This window comes from Lissotriton helveticus, chromosome 7 (assembly GCF_964261635.1).
Source record: "Lissotriton helveticus chromosome 7, aLisHel1.1, whole genome shotgun sequence".
Classification (NCBI taxonomy): Eukaryota; Metazoa; Chordata; class Amphibia; order Caudata; family Salamandridae; genus Lissotriton; species Lissotriton helveticus.
In genome coordinates, this window is record NC_136068.1 from 1,570,951,173 (window position 1) to 1,570,975,852 (window position 24,680).

General features: G+C 43.4%; 1 protein-coding gene across 4 annotated transcripts in view; it reads left to right on the forward strand.

Moving 5' to 3' along the window:
* The window catches only part of DKKL1 (dickkopf like acrosomal protein 1), a 1,301,767-nt gene that overhangs the window by 338,826 nt on the left and 938,261 nt on the right, over nt 1-24,680 (forward strand). For 2 of the 4 annotated variants that reach the window (XM_078655082.1, XM_078655083.1), the window contains one exon: nt 6,918-7,146. The exons of the other annotated variants lie outside the window; for them this stretch is intronic. In XM_078655082.1, the coding sequence (XP_078511208.1) occupies nt 7,006-7,146 (141 nt within the window). In that variant the 5' untranslated portion in view covers nt 6,918-7,005. The remainder of the gene's footprint in view (nt 1-6,917; nt 7,147-24,680) is intronic. 4 annotated transcript variants of the gene reach the window in all.

Sequence of the window (24,680 nt, forward strand, 5' to 3'; positions counted from 1 at the left end):
CCCAACATGGATCAATGATGACACAAAAGTACCGCTTCTCACTCCGGCCCCAGTACTGGCCCTCTATGGACCAGCACTTGCCGCGATCCGAGCCGAAGCAACAGGCTTGCGTAGCTGACAGAAGCGAGAGGCCAAGAGTGTGTCCCTCCGAGCCCGCACCCCACCCCAGGTGGTGATCCACATTACCTGGGAGGCGTGACCATACTCTCTTCTCCTTCTTCAGCGACTTGGGCCTTGATCCAGAACTCCGTCAATGGGCACGGCGAGCTCGGGCCGGAGGCTCAGCTCCTACTTAGGGCCGCTACTGTTTCACTCCGAGGGCCCAATGACCTGGCCCTCCTTCCTGCGGTCTCAGTGGACACCGAGACCCGCACTCAGCACTGTGGAGACTTTTTTTTTTTTTTTGAAAGACCTTTATTGTCCAACATACAATATACACAGCATTTTAGCTTACAACCCAGCCGGGCCAGCTGCAAGTAATGAGCATTGCAATAAGTGGGATAATGGAACACAGCTTCAAGGCCGACAACCCTGGGGTCCGGCAGCGTATATCAACACGTCACATAACTCTGTAAACATGCGGTCGTTTGGTGTTATGTAAGTGTGTGGTCTATGGGTTTTCCTTATATAGTCAGTGGACCAGAGTAGCTACGTCGAGCAAACCCTCATCAGCAGCAGTAGCGTCAGTCGAGCCCACTATATCTTCCGTGTGTCATTGGTAAGGGTAACCACGTGGGTTTACATGTAGACGGGTATGGTGTCATACGAACGAGTGATGAGGGTGCATAGTATCTAAGCGTGTTTGGGGCGCATAACCGCCTCGTCCGCCCGTTCCGTTGGAACTAGCTCCTCTGTATCTCAGCATGCAGGTGATGCGCTTAAGCCCTAGCTGTCACATTCGAGGGCACCATGTGGTATGAAACGGTATGAAATGTAGAATTGTATGTGTACGGACATGGCCTAAGAGGAGATGAAACAAAATCAGTAATGAACTACAGAACCGTAACATGAACTATGTAGGAGGTAGGTGGGGGTATGTGTGGGTAGAGTTTGCCATATCGTTGAGAGGAGGTCGGAATCAGCATGTCAGCCGTGCTTCACAGGGGAGGTAGACGGGGAACCCCGGGGGGGGGGGGCGGAAAAGCGCAGGCCGCCCGCGCGGCAGAGCCACAGGGGAGGGGGGGCCCCCAAGTGTTCGCTGGGCGCTGTATTCCGGTGCAGCACTGCAATGTCTGGGCGCCCACCGTAGCGCCGCCCGCGGTGACGCGCGCCTGGGAGGGGGGCAAGCAGTCGCCAGCGTGAGACAATTGAGTGGTCAGTTAGGTGGCGTATGCCGCATCGCGCGCTTCAGCACTGTGGAGACTTGCTTTGATTTTGGTGCACACACCACCCAGGCACTCCTCACCAGTGCCTCGGGTTGCACCTCGATACGCACTCTGCGCGTCCAAGACTCGCCTCTTCTCTGGTGCACACGATGAACAGGTGCTCTTCATGAACGACTCAGCTAGCACCTCGACACGCACCCTACGTGTCCGAGCCTCACCTCTTCTCCCGGTGCACGATGACCAGGCGCTCTTCCCTACGCCTTGGCTGGACCACGACACACACCCTGCGCGTTCGAGACTCACTTCTTCGCTCGGTGCACACCACGACCAGGCGCTCCTCACCAACGCCTTGGCTGCACCACGACACGCACCCTGCGCGTCCGAGTCTCTTCTCTTCTTCCGATGCACACAACAACCAGGCTCTCTTCCCTGATGCCTTAGCTTGCACCACGACACGCACCCTGCGCGTCCGAGTCTCCTCTCTTCTCCCAGCGCACACAACGACCAGGCACTCTTCACCACCACCTTGGCTTGCACCACGACACGCACCCTGAGCGTCCGAGACTCAACTTACTCCTGTGTGCCTACAATCCCAAGGCACAACTTCTGAGGGTTTCAAGCTGCAAAAGCATGCACACACCCCATTGCTTGGGACTTCTCTGGAAACTTTTATGTTCCTGTGTTTCCAAACAGGGAGCCAGCTCACTTCGGGCCCTTGGAGTTCAGGACACAGCACAAAGCACAGTCCTGTTCAAGAAGGGGGGACATCACCCACTGCAAAGTCCCTTCAGTCTCTTCCTTAGTAAAAGCTACAAACTGCAGGCCAGCCCCAGATCACCAAGCAAGGGTCAGTCCTATCCAGCAGTCTCTTCAGCAACTTCTTCCTTGGCAGAGGTTCTTCTTGACCACGAAAGAGGTCAAAGCCTTTGCAGACTCTACCTGTCCATTTCACCATTCAAAACTACACCAACTTCTAGGGGTTTCAGTTCTGTTAGTTATATCCCTTCATGTCTTTGAAGTTCTTTGGGATCAGGGATCCCTGACCCCACCCTAAATCAGTTCTGGGTGTCTCCCTCCCAGTGTCACCTTTCTCCTTTTGCTACTGGGGGTCTGGATCCTTAATCACTCAGCAGGAGATGGGTCAATTGGTTTATAGCACCAGCCCAGGCCGTTTCAGCTCCCAGGCTGACTCAAATAATCAAGTAAAATAAAATGCAGTATGTACAAATAGCAAAGAGTACAAAATATATATATTTATTGGTTAGGAACACCTCACTGATTGAATAAGCATCAACCTTGCCAACTCAAGCTGGAGGAAGCCCTTCACCAGCCCAGGAAGGAGTTTCAATCAGGACTCAAGTTCCGTCCACTCTCCAGCAATACGTCTATTCTGTGGTGAACTTCCACCTGGCCCCTGAAGGCTCCCAGCTTAAATATCATTACTCAATGTGAGGCGAACTTCTAAAAAACCTCGCCCCCTTCTCATTAGAAAAAAACGAGCTGGCTGTACCAGTCAAGGCCAAAACGGGGGCTTGCCAAGCTCCCGTATTTTGACTCTGAGGCAGAGTTGTACATTCTACAGATAATATCCAGTTCACTCGGGTCAGTGAAGAGCGAAAAACAAGTGAGGAGCAGAAAGACCTTGAATATGAATCACAAGCACTGCTGTGCACGCAGAGGTAAGGCAAAGTCAGAAGGCAAGATGACATGAGGCCATCTCAAAGCCAATAGTAAGAACTCATAATTAACCCAAACAACTTGAAGAACTGCCGTGAACGCAGAAGCACTTGAAGCAAGACAAAGTCAGAAAACAAGATGACATGAGGCCATGTCAAAGCCAATAGTAGGAACTCATAATTAAGCCAAAAAACTTGAAGCACTGCTGTGCACGCAGAAGCACTTGAAGCAAGGCAAGTCAGAAAACAAGAAGACATGAGGCCATGTCAAAGCCAATAGTAAGCACTTATAATATAAATGTACTGTTCTACTCCGTGACAGCTCTCACTAAAAGACAACAAGATTACAAGAGAGGAGAGAAGCAGACATATGCAGAACCATCTCATATATCCAGGTTAGGGTAAAATAACACACCAAAGTCAGTTAAAAGGATGGTAGTTGAGGGTCATCATAGGGTGACAAACCACAAGAGCGCCTCTTTTAATACAGATCCAGCCAGAGAATCCGCATTCAGCAGAGGCACACAGAAATGCTTAAAGCACAAAACTCAGTCACTTTCTAAAAGAGTGGTTTCTTAACACACAGTGACAAAACCACTTTCACATAAAGATGTGTTATGACACTGTGAAGTCATACATACTAAACTTCACCTCTCCATTTTAAACTTATAGGAAACTAGTCTAACAAACACAACACCCAGCCTCCCCCATTCTGTCCTATGGGCAGGATGGCCTTTCAGCAATGAAAAACAAAATGGAGTGTGTGTCACTGTCAGGACATAACATACACCTCAGTATATGTCCTGCCTTTTACTTACACTGCACCCTGCCCAGGGGTTACCCGAGACCTACCACAGGGGTGACCAATGTGTATGAAAAAGGGAAAGTAAGGCCTGACAAGTGGTTGCACTTGTCAGGACAACATGCTAACTTAGCAAACTGTACGCAGGCCCTACACTGCAGGCCTGAGTTCCCTTCTCCGCACTTGTTTGCATTACTAGCCCTGGCACACACAGTGCACATCACTAGGGACTTTACTAGTAAGGCAAACATACTAATCATGGCCAACCAATTACCATTACATTTTATATAGGGAAAACGTGTACTTTGACAATGATGAGCAGTGGCAAAGTACCCAAAGCATCTAAATTGGCAACTCTATGTCAGGAAAACGGTCTAGGGGGAAAGCAAAAAGTTTAGGGAACTTTAACTAAAAAGACCAAGTCCTACACCATCCATTAAACATGTCACATCCAACACGTGTGAACATGATGCCCAAGAAAATAAATATATTAGAAGAGGAAAAGACAGTAAACAGATGGTAAACGTGGAAAGAAGAGTAGAAGACTCTTTAGGGGGCAGAGCGAGATACAGACTTTGTGGGAGAGAAGTGAAAGAATAACAGAACCAACAACAGAAGTAAAATGGTAAAAGAAAGAAAGGGATTTAATGCAACTGCAGAAAATGGTCCAAGTTATAAAGGAGGCAATAAAAGAAAACAACACGAAGAGAAATAAAAAAGGAAATACACACAGGTTGAGGGTTATTAGGCAACAAAGAAAGCAGAACGAAGTGGGCAGAACTAGATAAGCAGAGAAAAAACATTTGACTAAAGGGAAAAGAGTGAAATGAATGAGAATAGCCGAAAAATCAAGGGGAAAGCAATTGACAGACAAAATAAAATAATGGAAAAACAATCAGTATATTTTTCAGTTACATTTAAACGACAGGTCACTGATTTCATTCATTATAAAATTGTTCTTGGAGTAATGCATATGTTACAGAGGTCAAATGTGTTTAAATATAAACATTCTATGCTTCAGAAGTCAAAAACATGTTTATCAACAATTAAGATATGGCATGAGGCGCAAAGAGAACTAGGATGGGAAGGGGTTGTGACGCTGGCCACCCCAATAATGGACATGAAAAAATTAGGCAAGCTACGCAACACTAAAGGTTTTAGGCAATGGGACCTGATAGGCATATCAAAGGTGGGGGACCTATGGCGGAAAGATGAGATCATCCCCTTTACACAACTACAGCAGACCTATGATCTAGCAGACTCTGGGGGCCTATGGATACATACAAATTAGACACACACTCTCGACAGTGATCCCACAAGGCACACAACTACCGGAGTCGTCACCCCTGGAGGATAGACTGCTCACCGACCATTTGCAAAAAAAGCCATCTCACTGACCTACAGGAAAATATTAAACAACCAACCGGACCCGACGGCAACCCTAAAAAAAAACTAGATGGGAGACCGACCTGGGTGCACTGGATGAGGCAGATTGGCAGGAGGCAATGGCATCCACCAGGGAGGTAGCGATCCCCTCCAAATGCAAACTAATACAATTAAAGAGTTTACACCGGTTGTATTATACTAGAACATTGTTGTATAAATTGCACAAGGCAGGGACGCCACTTTGCCAGGGGCAATGTGGAGAGCACGGCACATTCTGGCACACAATCTGGCAATGCGCAGAAATCACTAGATTCTGGAAGGCAGTCATGCACACAATTTCTCAGGCAACAGTAATGATGATTGAGCCAGAGCCGAAAAGATGTTTACTCGACATCTGGGAACCGACAGACCTCAACCATGCGGCGCAAACTTGGGTAGCGCTGGGTATGGCATTAGCAAAGAGAAATATAGCACAATTATGGGGAGCCAGACAGAACCCCACAGTGGGTAGGTGGTGTTGAGATATGGACGAATTGATGATAACCGAAAAATGAGTATACATACATAGGAGGTGCCCCAAAAAAATGGACACCGGTGTGGGGAAAGTGGAATACATATAGAGGAAATATTTTTGATCCCCCACATGAAGAATCATTATCAGAAGATACTAACTAGCCACTGTATACATGGCAGATGCTGATACATTGTATATAAATATGGATAATGATGAGGGTGCAAAAGAAAACCCGACATGGCAATGGGCAAATTTAGGCTGTTCATGGATCAGATATAATCATAATGTGATGTATGCAACAAAGAAAATGTATGGTATTGCAGCAATGTTTGTAACTGGAAACGTTAATAAAAATATTTTTTGTAAAGAAAAAAATACATGTTTATCAGTTAAGTGGTTATGTGAAGGAAGCATTGTAGATGCATTTCCGTGTTGGTGAAAAGGCCGACAAAACGGTTAAGAATATGATGCTCCTTTTTGCCAGGCCTCTTATCCCAACTGAACCTATCCCTGTGCCCAGCTCAAGGTCTGAATTTTACACTGCAGCTGGAGGATTATAAAAAGCAGTGTGCTAGTAATCTTCTCACAGCATAGCATTAGAGATGGGGCGGTCATTGATACCCAGGGGCATTGGCAATGATGATGGAGGGGCTGGTTCCAAGTGTGTCTAGTCAGTAATAAGCAGCAGTGGAGACAGGGCCAAGGATCAGCGAGTGGCATACCACTGACTCTCCTAAAAGCAGTGATCGGGGGAAAAACAGTCCAGCGAAGGAACTTAAAAAGGATGGGCACACGAGTGATGGTAGTGTGGGGGGGGGGTTGAGGCGCTTTGCATTGCTGTTCGGATCATTAGATTCACTGATGATGCAGTCTTGCAGAACAGTGAAGTGCGAATGGTTTCGGCTCAGGGGCAGTCTCAAATGAGCGACGTGCGGTCAATAAAACACAGGGAAAGGTTTGGCCGGATGCACTGCGGCTCTGCATCCCTCCCCCACTTCCTCCCCGCCTCCCCCTGCTGTCTGCTATCAGCCTCGAGTGATCTGACTGTACCGTGTGCAGTCAGCGCTCTGCAGACCCGGGAAGCCCAGCTCTACAGCCAAGGCTCTCTGCTCGTTTCTGTCCCTGTCTAGCACCTCCCTGCTCTCTGTTTGTACTGAGCTTGAACCCCGCACAGCTCGTCCTTACTGTCTCCTTTCGTTTTGTGTCTCACTCAGCCCGTGCTTCCTGACAGGCCACTGGGTGTGTCTCTCACAGACTGCCCGCCCGTGGTACCCTCAGCTGTTCTCCAGCTCGGCTTCAGGGATGCCACGCCGGTTGTTCCTGCTGCTTCTCTTCTGCCCGCTCGCCTGGAGAGCTGCCGCCTATCCGGGCTTTCTGCCGGTGGGATTTCAAGAGGTGGCCAACATGTTCCGGGAGGTTAGCAATCTGATGGCGAAGACACAGGTAAGGACAGTCGAGCATGTCACTCTCTCCAGCACTGCCCTATTATTAGCAAGACTTCTTATTGCGGCTCTAGTAACTGACACAAGTCACGTGGCCTCAGTACCAATACCTTTAACCTCCTTAATGGACTCTGCTCCTATCCATAAACTTCTACATTCTGTACATAGAGAATTCTGCACTGCATCACTACGGCACGACGAAGTCACAATAAACAGGCAAAATTAACGTTTTCACCGCCTTTTTAAAAAAAAAGTGTAGACCCACTGATAAAGGGCTTCCTCATATTTTTTATTAATGCAGTGTATGCTCTGAAAAATAGAGTTTAAGTTAAAAGTCCGACTATGCGCTAACCGTTCAGAGGACGCACATATGATGACCACGCTTTGGAATTGAGTTATCCTATAGAAATATTTGAAATAACCAGGCCCAGAGGAAGGCCTCCCGACAACCCAGAGGCAATTAGATCTCAACAGTGTGCCAGCTTCTGATCAGGAATGAATTAATCCGAAACCACGCGCATTTTGAGATTTGTGTAATAGAGTACAGATAATACTATATATTACTATCTGGTTATTCATCATTCTTCCCTGGCATGGTGAGTTAAGTAAGAATGCTCCAGCACCAAGGGTGAGGCGCGGAGGTATCAGAGCGCTTTACATGAGCAACAGATCATAGTTACAGGTTACATCATTACAAAGGTTACACAGTTATTAGAGCATGGCAACATAGTTACTTTAAAAACATGGCTGTTCAATCTGTGAGGTGTCTATTGTTTTTATCGGTCTCGTGCTGAGCTAGTGCCATGATACCCTTGGGTTAATGTTTTGCGCTTTACAAGTCTCCTTTTCATTTTATTTCATTTCATGCACCCGGTTTTTTGCCCGTGCACCTTTGGCCAAGACCTCATGCACCTTTTGCATACGGGCTGTACATGCGTCATGCAACAAGAGCAAATTGACATACAATGAAGTGGTTGAAATGTAGTCACCTGCAGACTTAATTACAATTAAAAAAACTTTTGTGATTCTGGCTCTTAGCGTTATTTTGTTTTTGTTTAAATCTGGCATTTCAGCATTAATTACATTGCAAAATGCACAGCATGTTCCCACATTTCATGTATTCTTATGAAGTCATTAGTACTATACAAAAAGTAGTTATACATTTTGACTTCGCAAGTAATAACAGGTAGGTATGTGGCAGTATATAAAGGCTGGTAGGTTAGTGGCGTAATATATAAAACCTTTAAAAAAATAAAAAAATAAATACTTTAATGTTGTACCTTGCGGATGGTAAAAAATATTGGGATCTTTAGAAGTACATATGTAGTTATGCCTTGCTAGTTGTAAAAATGATTTAATTAATATGTGTTTTGATCAGAATAAAATATGATTTTATTGTGATGGTGTGGTCTGTTGATCAAAATTATGTTCGCAATAATAATGATAGATGATATTCTTTTTAAATAACAATTTATTTGTTGAAATAGGGGTGAAATGCGTTTTTTAATGCAAAGAGAAAGTACTGATTAAAAGCCAAAACTTTAAGGTTCTTAAATATTCGATATGTAGTGCCTATTTTGGGTTTCCCTGAATTAGGAAAATGCCTTGACGTTGATCATGAGATTTAGTAATGGAAGCTTTCCTGGTTAAACAGTGCATCTCCTGTAATTCTAAAACCTGTCTCCGGAAACAAATTAAATCCGACATTAACAATTGCTATGCTGCGTAACAACAGAACTGAATGTGATATGTAATGGTATTATCAACTCAGCAACGTCCACCTTATCTACCATCAAGTCTGTAATTGGGGCAGTAGGCCTTAGCCTTAGGCCCTGATTTTGAATTAGGATTGTAACAGTGGGAAGGGCCAAGCAACTAAAAATTGCTGGCAGACTTTCAAAATTATTTAGATTGGTGTAATGTAATTGGGGAATAACCAGTGAAAAACATTATTTTCACTGGTAGAATGGCACGTTTAAGTTTTCTTCAGCAGCAGAAAGCTTCCAGAGACGCCTGTTAGGATTACTGGGTGATGCATGGTATTTTTGGGCTACCTCCCTTGGGCACCACTGTATCTGGCAGTATTACCAAATGTCTATCCTTAATAGTGGGCTACAGAATATAAAAAAGTACAGTTGCTCAATTGCTGGATATTTTTTCCACTTTGCACTGATGCCTTTATGTTTGCATTGAAAAGTAATATTGCGTTTTGGTAACAATAGTTTTAAGTTTGGCGGTAACTTTGATTAGACCAATGGAGATGCTGCGGTAACTTTGATTAGGTCAAAAGGAGCTTCCGCCTCCACAATAGTTTATATTTGACGGTAACTATGATTAGGTGAAAAAGAGATGGACTTATGTTGCCTTCAGGGTCTAGAGACATTTTTGTTCTTGTTTGAAGGAAGTTTGCCACATTTGGAGACATATTGTGCACCGATCTACAGAAAGCTTTGGTCAAGCCAGAGGAAACACCTGCATGTGAAAATGTATTGTATTTGGAAACCTGTTCTTTACATGAGAGGGAATACCTCTCCCATGAGAAATATGAAAGATGTCAGAGCCACTTGGAAATAGTAACTTCTTTGTATAGCGTTTGTTATATGTACTGTATGTGTTATGATACGCCTTGACTCGCCATGTGCTCTATGTCAGGAAATGTGTTTGGATATCCACGGGAACACTCAGATAACAAGGCACAACCACAGGCACCTTCAACTTCCAGGCATTTTCTCATTGGAAGGGGGAGATTTTACCCCTTCTGTGTGACCCGATTTAAAGCAGTTTTTCTCAGGTATTTAGACAAAGTCTTCTAAAGTCCCCATAGTATTTTTATAATAGGATGGGGCACCTGCTGCTCAGAGCCTCCATGCCCAACCGCTTGCGCTGTTTGAGTTCTCTTAAGTCAAGTGCCCAGTTTTTTGCCTACTTTTCTCCTTTTCCTTATTCGATACAATGAGGACTAGCAGCCTGATTGTGAGAGGCAGAAGGGGCCAGTAGCCTTGATGTGTGCATATAATGGGCTAATATTCATGCAGAGGGCGCTCTTTTTTTTACAACAAGACAGATATTCTCCAGTATTGGATCTTTCTCAGATTTGCATGCCTGAATCATTTCCTATCGTCAAAATGGGATGGGAGTCCCACAGTATAATTATAAAGCAGTATGGTGCTACATATGGCCTAGAAAATATGTACTTCAGTATCCTATCCACATCATTTAATAAGGACCATACCCAGCAATCAAGCGGCAGTACCCTTTAGAACACTCCCCTCAGAGGTTCCCTCCCTCAAATTTTCTACAGCAGATCATGTGATTGGAGTCCCCCTAAGCTCTGCTCTGCTAAGTTTTTGCCAGTGTTTACTAGAGTTTCTCAGTTATATATATACCTACCGTGACAAAGGCTGTAATGCTGAAACGCGTCGGTGTGCAGACTAGGCTCTGTTGAATACATTCTAAATATCCAAGTTCCAGAGTGCGGCGTTCTTTGTGATTTTTTTTATATATATATAGATATATGTATGTATGTATGTATATATATATATATATATATATATATATATATATATATATATATATATTAAAGCTCCAAAGTTAGCAACGTGGCGGGAGTGTCCTCGGGGAACAGCTAATGCTATGTAGTTGCCACCAGTTCAAGAAATGCAGCCTGACGCGTTTCCAGTGAAAATCTCTTTTTCAAAGGCTGTTTACTCTGCATCCCATGACTCAGCCACACCTTAAAGTACGATCAGCAGCCTTCTGATAGGCTGGCTTCTCCCACAGGATTATGGTCCTTGTAGTGTGGCATTCTTTGACCCATGATGGATGTTGAGGAGTGCAGGAAAACTAATGCACGCCCTGGATGGGCCTTCTGAGCCGGGGCATCTGGATTCCAGCGCTGGTCTCTTCTCCCGCTTATGTTCTAGCGGTGGTGCACTCCCCGCGGCAGGGCCTGCCGCGTATAGATTAAAGCTCCAAAGTTACCCACGTGGCGGGAGCGCGCTCGGGGAACAGCTAATGGTATGTAGTTGCCACCAGTTCAAGAAATGCAGCCTGACGCGTTTCGAGTGAAAATCTCTTTTTCAAAGGCTGTTTAGTCTGCATCCCATGACTCAGCCACACCTTAAAGTACGATCAGCAGCCTTCTGATAGGCTGGCTTCTCCCACAGGATTATGGTCCTTGTAGTGTGGCATTCTTTGACCCATGATGGGTGTCGAGGAGTGCAGGAAAACTAATGCACGCCCTGGATGGGCCTTTGGAGCCGGGGCATCTGGATCCCAGCGCTGGTCTCTTCTCCCGCTTATGTTCTACCGGTGGTGCACTCCCTGCGGCAGGGCCTGCCGCGTATAGATTAAAGCTCCAAAGTTACCCACGTGGCGGGAGCGCACTTGGGGAACAGCTAATGCTATGTAGTTGCCACCAGTTCAAGAAATGCAGCCTGACGCGTTTCGAGTGAAAATCTCTTTTTCAAAGGCTGTTTACTCTGCATCCCATGACTCAGCCACACCTTAAAGTACGATTAGCAGCCTTCTGATAGGCTGGCTTCTCCCACAGGATTATGGTCCTTTTAGTGTGGCATCAAGTTAAAAGTGCGTGGCAGTATGGACACTCAATTTTGTCGAGCCTCTGAGGAAAGCGCATCAAGCGCTGAAACGCGTCAGGCTATATCGACTTTTTGGGACTGCAAATACTATCGCTTTGCCTGTTCTCGTCCTTACTCATTAAAGACCTGGCTGTCAGCTGTTGTGGTGTGCGTTCCTGTTGCTGAGGGGCAAAAGGAGCTTTCATTTTTACACGGCGTTCCCGGCCGTGAGGAGCGCACCATCCCTTGATCACTGGGGGCCATGCGGCTGGGAATTCATCGAGCCGTTAATATGAAACATCAGCTTTTGGGATTATGGGCGGTCAGACTAAGCGAGGCCCATCCAGGGTTTTGGATACTTTTAAAACTTTGCAGAAGCTAAACGCACTACAAAGCCCAGGAATCAATGCGGCCCAAATTAGGGCGGGCTATCAAGTTAAAAGTGCGTGGCAGTATGGACACTCAATTCTGTCGAGCCTCTGAGGAAAGCGCATCAAGCGCTGAAACGCGTCAGGCTATATCGACTTTTTGGGACTGCAAATAATATCGCTTTGCCTGTTCTCGTCCTTACTCATTAAAGACGTGTCTGTCAGCTGTTGTGGTGTGCGTTCCTGTTGCTGAGGGGCAAAAGGAGCTTTCATTTTTACACGGCAGTCCCGGCCGTGAGGAGCGCACCATCCCTTGAACACTGGGGGCCATGCAGCTGGGAATTCATCGAGCCGCTAATATGGAACATCAGCTTTTGGGATTATGGGCGGTCCGACTAAGCGAGGCCCATCCAGGGTTTTGGAAACGTTTAAAACTTTGCAGAAGCTAAACGCACTACAAAGCCCAGGAATCAATGTGGCCCAAATTAGGGCGGGCTATCAAGTTAAAAGTGCGTGGCAGTAGGAACACTCAATTCTGTCGAGCCTCTGAGTAAAGCGGTAGTGAGACAAAATATCGAAATTAAAATATCGATATACAATAATATCGATGTTTTAATTTCGATGGTATAGAATATCGATGTCCAAAATATCGACAGACAGAATATCTTTTTTTAAGGTATGTATGTTACTAATATCGAAATTTACTAATATCGAAATTTTGTTTAGTGTTATGTATTTTATTATGTTGTTTATATGTTTGTTAAATATGTTTTGTAATGTATGTTTGAAAATTAGTAAATTTGTTTACATTTTGCGTTTTAGTATCAGAGCGGGTTGTGGGTTTATAGGGGAATAGGGTGGGAAGTAATTTAATAATAATTAATTAATTAATATATTTTTGTAAATATTTTTAACTAATAATTAATTGGTAATTAATTAATATTAATTAGTTAATTACATTAATTAGAGTTAATGTTTTTATATATATAAATTGTTTTTATTGTTAATTAATTAATTGGTAATTAAATAATATTAATTAGTAAATTAACTTAATTAGAGTTAATGTGCTAATATATTTAATTTGTTGTTATTGTTAATTAATAATTAATTGGTAATTAAATAATATTAATTATTTAATTAGAGTTAATGTGCTAATATATTTAATGTTTTTGTTATTGTTAATTAATAATTAATTGGTAATTAATAATTATTAAGTGATTAAATGATGTGATTTATTTATGTGTAGTGGGTTGTGTGTTTATAGGGGGATAGGGTGTGATATAATTAAATGTAATTAATTAAAGAGATTGTATTTATTTGTTGGTATTTATTGTTAATTAATTAGTAATTAATATGTGTTAATTAGTTCATTTATAATTACTATTGAGGAAAACAATGGTCCTTAGGGTTAGAAATTTTGACAATTCAATGAAATATAGACTCCAATCAGTACTATATCGGAAAGTTTTTCAGTACCCAGCCGGGCCTGAATTTTTATTCAAGTATAGACATAGATAAAAAGACCACCAGAGAGGTCTGATTCATAGACTGATAGGGTACAAGCCTGTACCTATCCAGAACACACTCGAACAGGGTTCGGGGGTGAGAAAGGTAAGAAAGGAAAGAAGATAAAGAATATCAGGCAAAAAGAACATGGGAGCCAACTGTCCCTTGCATCATTAATACATTTGCAAAGCAAGTTCAGACAGACAATTACTGTAACAATATTAACACAATAGAGAGGTTACAGAATTGTAAAAGTTGTCGACGGCGTTTCGATCCCTGGCTCCTAGTGAACTGGGATCATCATCAGGACTTTATAATATATTGCCTGTTTATACTTTCGAGAAAAGCCTGTTCATAATAGGGAAAAAACAAGATGGGGAAAAAGGAGAAAAAGGTAGATTCTTGTTTTAAATACAGCACTTGTTTCAGGTACTATACACATGAATACACATGTTATCCTTACGTACCATGCCGTGGTGCTCGACGATAGATTACAACCATTCACATTAGCATCATAATTATAGTGTTCCAATCTCATACTTTCCGGGAGAGTGCACGCGGATTTTAAGGTAAAACCAGGTCGATCAAGTGCACTGGGAAACTAGCGAAAATTCCGTGATTGTGACTAGAGTGTCGGTTTCAAGTTTGGAGCAGGGGTTGCTACGTTGTGTGCATGCAGAACGTGAAACGGCGAGACATCCTAAGTGCCTATTGTGATTTCAAGGTGTTATAGTGGACAGGAGACAAACCTTTCAGAGCAATATTTAATCTGCTCAAATGGGTCGAGAGAAGGTTTAATTCGGTGGAAGGAGGACCGGTGCCTAAAATGAAAAGGCTCAGTTAGAATCAAACAGCGTTACATGCAAGGCAGGCTGTGTGTGAACGGGACAAGTAGTTACCTCGAGTTTCTACTGAGTAGACATAATACTGTCAACTGCTTGTATTGATTCTTCCAAATCGAAGAAGTATATAAAATTATCCACACGTCGGTGGGCACTCGAATTATTTCAAGTCTGAAAAAAAACGGGATTTTGATTAATTTAATTTAAGGACAAATTACTGCCTATGAGAACTAGAAAAACTCAGGAAAAAACAAGTCCGTTTGCAACTGATGATACTGATGCTAACGGATTATTTAAAAGCCGATGTAATTCCCTTAGGGTTACAAGTCCGCAATATACCAGGGATTTTTACAGATAATCCTAAATATACATCCAGTTTCAGCTATATAGGAACAACTTGTTCACGTCATTGGCTGGCACTAGGGATTGATACTGCCGTTGAGACATTAAAATCCCTTGAAGTCGAGATCTCAGATATCTTAAAACAAATTCAAGACTCAGGCATTACTGAAGATAGCAAGAAACTTCTTGAACAAGTGGATAAAACAATCGCGGAGTACCAGAGAATAGAACAAAATAAAAAATCAAATAAAACCAAAAAGATATAAAATCATACAATATTGAGGTAACATATCCTTACTTGCAGAAGGACTTTTATACAAATCGGGTATACCCCAACTCTCAACAGCATAGACCCTGGGGCAGATACAATAGACGCAGGAATTTAGTAGGCTTCTCAGATACCTCAGCTGAATCGTCCGATAATTCAGACGCAGGTGAAGGTAGCAGCACATCTAGACGGGGTGGGGCACATCAGAACACCGGCACAAACGCTTTTTTACAGAGAGGCCAGCAAGGCACACCCCAGAGAGGAAAGGTCAAGAAAACACAGAGATTGGTCAACCCACCGGGGGAGCGGCGGACGAGGAACAATTACTATCAGTGGTAAACTCTTCCTCCGCATACAAAGAAACCATCCCAATTTTTAACATCTCTAATCACTCCTTAGGTGTTGATGAAGTTTCCCTCCTCAAAAAAGGACTCACCTTTGTGCCTACAGCCCCGCCCAATTATTTGGAATTACAAACTGAACTTATGAGGTTTTTTAGACGAGTTCGGCTTAAGGCTTTTTTTCAACTACATCCCAGTGAAGAGAGCAAAGCTCTAACTCCTTTCCGGCCACCCTCTATGTTTTTGCCCTCATCTGGTATGATTCCCCCTGAGATAATTACCTTTGAGAAGTTGGTATTAAAAGATCTCTCCATCCTGCAAAACAAACGCAGCTTCACTCCTTATAATATTACACTGAAAGAGAAACAGGCCATTAGTACACTAAAAATGAACAACTCGTTGATCATTAAAAGTGCTGATAAGGGCGGTGGAATCGTTCTCCAAAATCTTGACACCTACACTATGGAAATACAGAGACAGCTAGACAATAGGGAACATTACCAAAGGCTAGCGTCCAACCCAACAAAAGAAATTCAGGAACTGATAAAGAAAATCACCATAGACGCAGTAGCAGAAGGTTTCTTATCTAAGAAAGAATTTAACTACTTGAACATTAAAAGCCCTAGGACACCAGTGATATACACTCTCCCTAAAATTCATAAGAGTTTAACTTCACCACCTGGTCGCCCTATTGTTTCCGCTTGCGGATCGATCCTTGAGCCATTAGGGGCCTTCATTGATTTTTTTATAAAGGAATTCGTCCCCTCCACCCCTTGCTACGTGAGAGACTCCATGTCTATGATTTCATTAGTTGAAAATTTGCCTTTTGATCCAGTAACAGACACTCTCTGCACTATGGACGTGGAGTCACTTTATACGAATATCCCTCAGGTGGCAGCTCTAAGGGTGATTCAAAAGACCTTAGACACACGCCCACGCCCACATGCAATACCCACTTCGTTTATTTTACAACTTCTTGAAATCTGCTTGACAAGGAATTTTTTTACATTCAATGGCCTTTTCTATCAGCAGATAAAGGGCACGAGTATGGGAGCAATTTTTGCTCCAAATTTGGCTATACTGTTTATGAATGAGATTGAAAATGAGGTGGTATTATCTCCATCAAACCCTTTCTATTCAGGAATCAGTCTGTGGCGTAGATACATTGACGATATCTTCATGATTTGGAGATGTGAAGTCAATGATCTACGCCACTTCCTACACTGGATGGATAACAATTGTTGTGGCCTTCATTTTACCCTGACATCCAATAAATCCTCTATTGACTTCTTGGATCTTACAATCTTTCACCAGGAGGGAATCCTGCTGACTCGGTTGTTTAGAAAAACCACAGAGCGTAACACATTGTTAGACTACTCTAGTAATCATCCGAGAGCTCTGCGTGATTCACTCCCATTCTCCCAGTTCTTGCGAATTAGGAGAAATTGCTCCTGCAGGCAGGACTATTTTAAAGAAAGTGCCATTCTAGCGGACAAACTTAAAAATAGGGGCTATCCAAGGAGAATTGTCAAAAATGCACTCAAGAGAGCATGGTACAGACCCAGGGAAACCTTGCTTACACCTACTCTGAAAACACCACAAGAAAGACTTGCTTGTGTGACTACTTTTTCTCCAGTGTCTAATAAAATGAGGAAAATGGTACTCAAACACTGGCCTATCATTAATGCAGGCATACTGGAAATTGAACGTCCTTTATTTGCTTTTAAAAAAAGCAAAAATTTGAAGGACCATTTAGTCCGAGCTGCATTGCCAAGTCCCACTCAATCTTCCACGCTTGAAGCCATATGGGGTCTGTCCCCCATTGTTGGACATGTGAAATGCGGTAACTGTAGTGTGTGTGATGTGACCATTGAAGGAAAGACAAGAGTATTTAATAATATCACTTTCACTAGTTCTTCCCTTACAAACTGTAACACCTGTAATGTTATATATATGGTTCTATGCCCGTGTAACAAAATGTATGTAGGTCAAACATCACAAAAGGTAAAAACAAGGATCTGCCAGCACAAGAGCCGCATTCGCTGCCAAACTCCCAATGCCCCCCTTGTGGAACATTTCATCAATGCCAAGCATAAGGAAGATGAGCTACGCTGGACTGTGCTGAAGGCATTAAAGTTACCTACTAGAGGAGGAAGCATGACCCAACTTCTTAACAAAGAGGAACTGAAATGCATAATACTTTTGGACACAATACAGAATGGCCTGAATCGTACTGAAGATTGGGCTGGACTACTTTAACTCCTCATATGAATTGCTTGAAAACCTGTCTATGAAAGAAAGAGACTAAAACGTTTTTTACATTTATGAAAACCTTGCAGGGTCCAAGATTGTCTCAAAAAACTGTTCCAAGATGGCTTCAAACAAATGCCTAATGCTGGTCAAATATTCACTAATTCAGCACATTGTTTATTAATTGTAATTGCATGACGAATCAAAACAATTGAAAAATGTGCAAAATGTTGACAATCTGGGTCCAAGTAATCGACCACCAAGTGCACTATTTACTGAACCTGCCTTTACAGTGAACCCCAAACTTCTCCAATGCATGACTGCGAGCACCGAATCACTGTTATTGCCCGACGGTCGATGTAATAGACACCATTTTAAGATGGCCGCCACCATGACACGCATCCTCACTCCCTCTTCCATCTTTACTTAAAACGCACCATGCCGGTTAGAGCTTCATTTCCGGATCCCCGATGAGTCGGCACATTGCCATTGAGCACGCCGCCTGGTTCCTGCTCGATTCATGAGCAAGGCAGCAACGCCTGTAGACGAGAGGTAAGGGTCACAAGGTTCTTCCCTTGCCTCGTTCTCATAGGCAGTAATTTGTCCTTAAATTAAATTAATCAAAATCCCGTTTTTTTCAGACTTGAAATAATTTGAGTGCCCACCGACGTGTGGATAATTTTATATACTTCTTCGATTTGGAAGAATCAATACAAGCAGTTGACAGTATTATGTCTACTCAGTAGAAACTCGAGGTAACTACTTGTCCCGTTCACACACAGCCTGCCTTGCATGTAACGCTGTTTGATTCTAACTGAGCCTTTTCATTTTAGGCACCGGTCCTCCTTCCACCGAATTAAACCTTCTCTCGACCCATTTGAGCAGATTAAATATTGCTCTGAAAGGTTTGTCTCCTGTCCACTATAACACCTTGAAATCACAATAGGCACTTAGGATGTCTCGCCGTTTCACGTTCTGCATGCACACAACGTAGCAACCCCTGCTCCAAACTTGAAACCGACACTCTAGTCACAATCACGGAATTTTCGCTAGTTTCCCAGTGCACTTGATCGACCTGGTTTTACCTTAAAATCCGCGTGCACTCTCCCGGAAAGTATGAGATTGGAACACTATAATTATGATGCTAATGTGAATGGTTGTAATCTATCGTCGAGCACCACGGCATGGTACGTAAGGATAACATGTGTATTCATGTGTATAGTACCTGAAACAAGTGCTGTATTTAAAACAAGAATCTACCTTTTTCTCCTTTTTCCCCATCTTGTTTTTTCCCTATTATGAACAGGCTTTTCTCGAAAGTATAAACAGGCAATATATTATAAAGTCCTGATGATGATCCCAGTTCACTAGGAGCCAGGGATCGAAACGCCGTCGACAACTTTTACAATTCTGTAACCTCTCTATTGTGTTAATATTGTTACAGTAATTGTCTGTCTGAACTTGCTTTGCAAATGTATTAATGATGCAAGGGACAGTTGGCTCCCATGTTCTTTTTGCCTGATATTCTTTATCTTCTTTCCTTTCTTACCTTTCTCACCCCCGAACCCTGTTCGAGTGTGTTCTGGATAGGTACAGGCTTGTACCCTATCAGTCTATGAATCAGACCTCTCTGGTGGTCTTTTTATCTATGTCTATACTTGAATAAAAATTCAGGCCCGGCTGGGTACTGAAAAACTTTCCGATATAGTACTGATTGGAGTCTATATTTCATTGAATTGTCAAAATTTCTAACCCTAAGGACCATTGTTTTCCTCAATAGTCGTTTGCCCAAGGTCCCTAGGTATCTATTGGGTCCCCTTGTTTTGTTAAAAAAATCATTTATAATTACATCAATTTAGTAATATTAATTGTTATTAATTGATTAATAGAAATTTATAATAATTGTTTTTTTTTGTATGTGTAGTGTGTTGTGTGTTAAAGGGGGAGTCGTGTGGGAAGTAATTTTTACCCCCATGCTATCCAACGCTTTCCCTACTGTTGCACCCTCTGGAGTGGGAATAGTAATTTAAACCCTACGCTATCCAACGCTTTCCCTACTGTTGCACTCTCTGGAGTGGGAATAGTAAATTTTACCCCTACGCTATCCAACGCTTTCCCTACTGTTGCACCCTTTGGAGTGGGAATAGTCATTTTTACCCCTACGCTATCCAGCGCTTTCCCTACTGTTGCACCCTCTGGAGTGGGAATAGTAATTTTTACCGCTACGCTATCCTACGCTTTTCCTACTGTTGCACCCTCTGGAGTGGGAATAGTAATTTTTACCCCTACGCTCTCCAACGCTTTCCCTACTGTTGCACCCTCTGGAGTGGGAATAGTAATTTTTACCCCTATGCTATCCAACGCTTTCCCTACTGTTGCACCCTCTGGAGTGGGAATAGTAATTTTTACCCCTATGCTATCCAACTCTTTCCCTACTGTTGCACCCTCTGGAGTGGGAATAGTAATTTTTACCCCTACGCTATCCAACGCTTTCCCTACTGTTGCACCCTCTGGAGTGGGAATAGTAATTTTTACCACTACGCTATCCAACGCTTTCCCTACTGTTGCACCCTCTGGAGTGGGAATAGTAATTTAAACCCCTACGCTATCCAACACTTTCCCTACTGTTGCACCCTCTGGAGTGGGAATAGTAATTTTTACCCCTACGCTATCCAACACTTTCCCTACTGTTGCACCCTCTTGAGTGGGAATAGTAATTTTTACCCCTACGCTATCCAACGCTTTCCCTACTGTTGCACCCTCTGGAGTGGGAATAGTAATTTTTACCCCTACGCTATCCAACGCTTTCCCTACTGTTGCACCCTCTGGAGTGGGAACAGTAATTTAAACCCCTACGCTATCCAACGCTTTCCCTACTGTTGCACCCTCTGGAGTGGGAATAGTAATTTTTACCCCTATGCTATCCAACGATTTTCCTACTGTTGCAATATGTGGAGTACGTATATATATTAATTTATATGTAGAGTTTTTAATTTATTTTAAATGTATATGTATTAGTTATAATTCTTTAAATATGTTTTAATGTTTTTATTTAATATTTGTAAAATTATATGTATTTTCAAATTATTTTTACATTATTATGAATACATTTAAAAAAACAATATTTTTAATTTCGATATTTTTGTAGTACGATATAAAATTTTCGATATTTTTGTACTTACCTTTATGAAGATATAACTACGATATTTTTGACTTCGATATTTTTGTGTCGATATTTTTGTATGTAGATATTCTGTCTGTCGATATTATGTCATAGATTCGAGGAAAGCGCATCAAGCGCTGAAACGCGTCAGGCTATATCGACTTTTTTGGACTGCAAATAATATTGCTTTGCCTGTTCTCGTCCTTACTCATTAAAGACCTGGCTGTCAGCTGTTGTAGTGTGCGTTCCTGTTGCTGAGGGGCAAAAGGAGCTTTCATTTTTACACGGCGGTCCCGGCCGTGAGGAGCGCACCATCCCTTGATCACTCGGGGCCATGCGGCTGGGAATTCATCGAGCCGTTAATATGGAACATCAGCTTTTGGGATTATGGGCGGTCAGACTAAGCGAGGCCCACCCAGGGTTTTGGAAACTTTTAAAACTTTGCAGAAGCTAAACGCACTACAAAGCCCAGGAATCAATGCGGCCAAAATTAGGGCGGGCTATCAAGTTAAAAGTGCGTGGCAGTATGGACACCCAATTCTGTCGAGCCTCTGAGGAAAGCGCATCAAGCGCTGAAACGCGTCAGGCTATATAGACTTTTTGGGACTGCAAATAATATCGCTTTGCATGTTCTCGTCCTTACTCATTAAAGACCTGGCTGTCAGCTTTTGTGGTGTGCGTTCCGGTTGTTGAGGGGCAAAAGGAGCTTTCATATATATATACTGAAGCTCTAGCTTGGGTCCGTAGTTTAGGAATCCCTCGAACAACATCGAAGGCACCGAGCAACAGCCTTTATTCAAAGGGTATGGAAAACATGCCTCAGCAGAATCCTTTAGCAGTCACACGCCTGCCTGATGCGTTTCGATAATTCTCTTCAGAGGCTTCTGGCGGATGAAATGCACTGCCGCACTTCCCTTTTTCTCTCCTGTAATAGCGCGCACCTGATGGGCTGCTTTATATAAGACAGCGCTAATGATGTTGGGAATTGTAGTGCCGGTTTAAGGTGCAATGTTTTGACGGCTTTTTTCAAGACCCACAATGGGCCTCCGCATCGGATGTTTTCCTAAATCCTATACGAAGTAGCTCCACAGATGGGCTGGCTAGATGACAGTCCACTTGGCTCCCAAGTTACCAGGATGGTGCATTCCTGACGGCACCGCCGCCGTCTTAACATTAAAGCTCTAGCTTGGGGCCGTAGTTTAGGAATCACTCGAACAACATCGAAGGCTCCAAGCAACAGCCTTTATTCAAAAGGTATGGAAAACATGCCTCAGCAGAATCCTTTAGCAGTCACACGCCTGCCTGATGCGTTTCGATAATTCTTTTCAGAGGCTTCTGGTGGATGAAATGCACTGCCGCACTTCCCTTTTTCTCTCCTGTAATAGCGCGCACCTGATAGGCTGCTTTATATAAGACAGCGCTAAGGATGTTGGGAATTGTAGTGCCAGTTTAAGGTGCAATGTTCTGACGGCTTTTTTCAAGACCTACAATGGGCCTCCGCATCGGATGTTTTCCTAAATCCTATACGAAGTAGCTCCACAGATGGGCTGGCTAGATGACAGTCCACTTGGCTCCCAAGTTACCAGGATGGTGCATTCCTGACGGCACCGCCGCCGTCTTAACATTAAAGCTCTAGCTTGGGGCCGTAGGTTAGGAATCACTCGAACAACATCGAAGGCTCCAAGCAACTGCCTTTATTCAAAAGGTATGGAAAACATGCCTCAGCAGAATCCTTTAGCAGTCACACGCCTGCCTGATGCGTTTCGATAATTCTTTTCAGAGGCTTCTGGCGGATGAAATGCACTGCCGCACTTCCCTTTTTCTCTCCTGTAATAGCGCGCATCTGATGGGCTCCTTTATATAAGACAGCGCTAAGGATGTTGGGAATTGTAGTGTAGCGCTGTCTTATATGAAGTGAGCTAAAGAATGATGATGGATTAAACCAAGATCAGTTGACTGGGGGTGAGTGCTTGCAATGTTCAACACTCCGTCCATCATCCCCTTTGGTTTTGCCCTATTTGATGATTACACCATCTCCTCTGGCCCCACCTCCAGTGGCTTAACCGCTGGACGATATAGGTGGTTTCATAACATCATGGAGAGGGCGGCAAAACGTTTTCATTTGCCTTTCACTACCAAGCAAGCAGACTGTTTTCTTTATGACTTTAAAGAGCCGACAAAAAGGTCAGTAAGAACAATTCCCATTATAGATTTCGTACGGCCATAAGGAATACGTGTGATGAAAAAGCCAACCACTGTAGCTGCGGTTATGCCCAAATTGTATAAGAAATATAAGGCACTGGATGATTCTCCATTATGCCTTATTGGACAACCAAGACCGGATTCCGTCATCAGTCAAGCAGCCCAGAGACGCTCCAGGAATCCTTCCACCCCTATCATAACACCTCCATATAGGAATGGACGTTGTCTCGACACTATTGGTAAACGTTTTTCCAGCATGGCGTCACTAACAGTAAGAGTAGTAAATTCTATAGCAATTCTAGGTAGATTTGACAGACAAATGTGATTGGATATGGCACAATATGTCGATCTACTTTCAGAGGATGTTAAACCAGATGCCAGTAAGATTCTCTTAGAAGGCAAACAAGCTTCTTCTTTATCTGAGATAATTGACTGTGCCGTTGATATCTCTTCAACGGATTCGGGCAACTAGCTGGTGCAGCATTTCTTCCCTGACCCAACCCAGCTGGCTTAAATCAACAACATTCAGGCCAGAAGTCCAGACAACATTTTTAGATATGCCCTATGACTGGAAGCATTATTCAGAAAACACTATGATGAAGCTCTGCAAACTATTAAAGCGGATACTGACCCTCTGGGGCATACCTTCGAATTCATCAACAAGCCACCAAATGTACCACCAAAAAGAATGTGTTTTCTCCATCTAAAATAATTTCTGAAAGAGCTTCCTGTCATGTTACAAAAAGGTGTGATAGAAAAGGTCCGGAGTCTCAGAGGGGCATCAGCTTTTACTCCTGTTTCTACCTGGTCAGGAAAAAGCATGGAGACTGGTGCCCTATCTCAGATCTTCGACAGCTAAACAAATACCTGAGAAAACAGTCATCTTGGATGGTTACCCTGCAAGACATTTTACACCTTCTCAACCATGATTTTGGTTTGATTTTTGAATTCATAGAGCTCAACAGTTACCCGAGGGCGTCAATTCACTGTAGACTAACCGTCCAGAAAGGGAGTACCTGTGAGAGGCTGATATTGTGGATGTCTATAGGCAGAATAGCCAAGTTTTTAGGGCCTTTCTAAAAGGGAGGTGCTGGGAAATGGCTTTAATGTTTATCAGCAGGGTATTCCAGAGTTTACTGGCAGCCGTAGAGAAGGCTCTGTCGCCCCATTTCCTCCTTACTGTTCTGGGTACATGGAGGTATAGATTAAAGCAGAGTTCTTCAATCTGTGGGGGCGCCCCCCTGGGGGGGTGCAACACCGTCTCAGGGGGGGCGCGCACTCCTCCGTAAATCTCACCTTTGTCCTCTACTGATTGAAGAAATAAACGGCAGAGTGGAGCTGCTGGGGCCCGAAGAAGGGGTGAAAACCATTAAAGACCCATTAACACAAGAAAAATGTCTTTTAAAGACCTGTGAAATATTCGCGGCTGTGTGTACGGGAAGCTGTCTCATCCAGGCTGCCACACACTGGGTTTGTGGGGGGGGGGGCTATCCTGGTTAGTTCCTACAGCTGAAATGCTTTAGCTGCAGTGGGAGGCAAGGAGCCCCCTTTTCTAAAACTGAAAGCAACTATTTCAGAGCAGAGGAGACTCCTTGCCTCACACTGCAGCTGAAATGAATGTCTGTTACTTGCTTTCAGTTTTAGCAGAGAAGGCTTCCTTCCTCACACTGCAG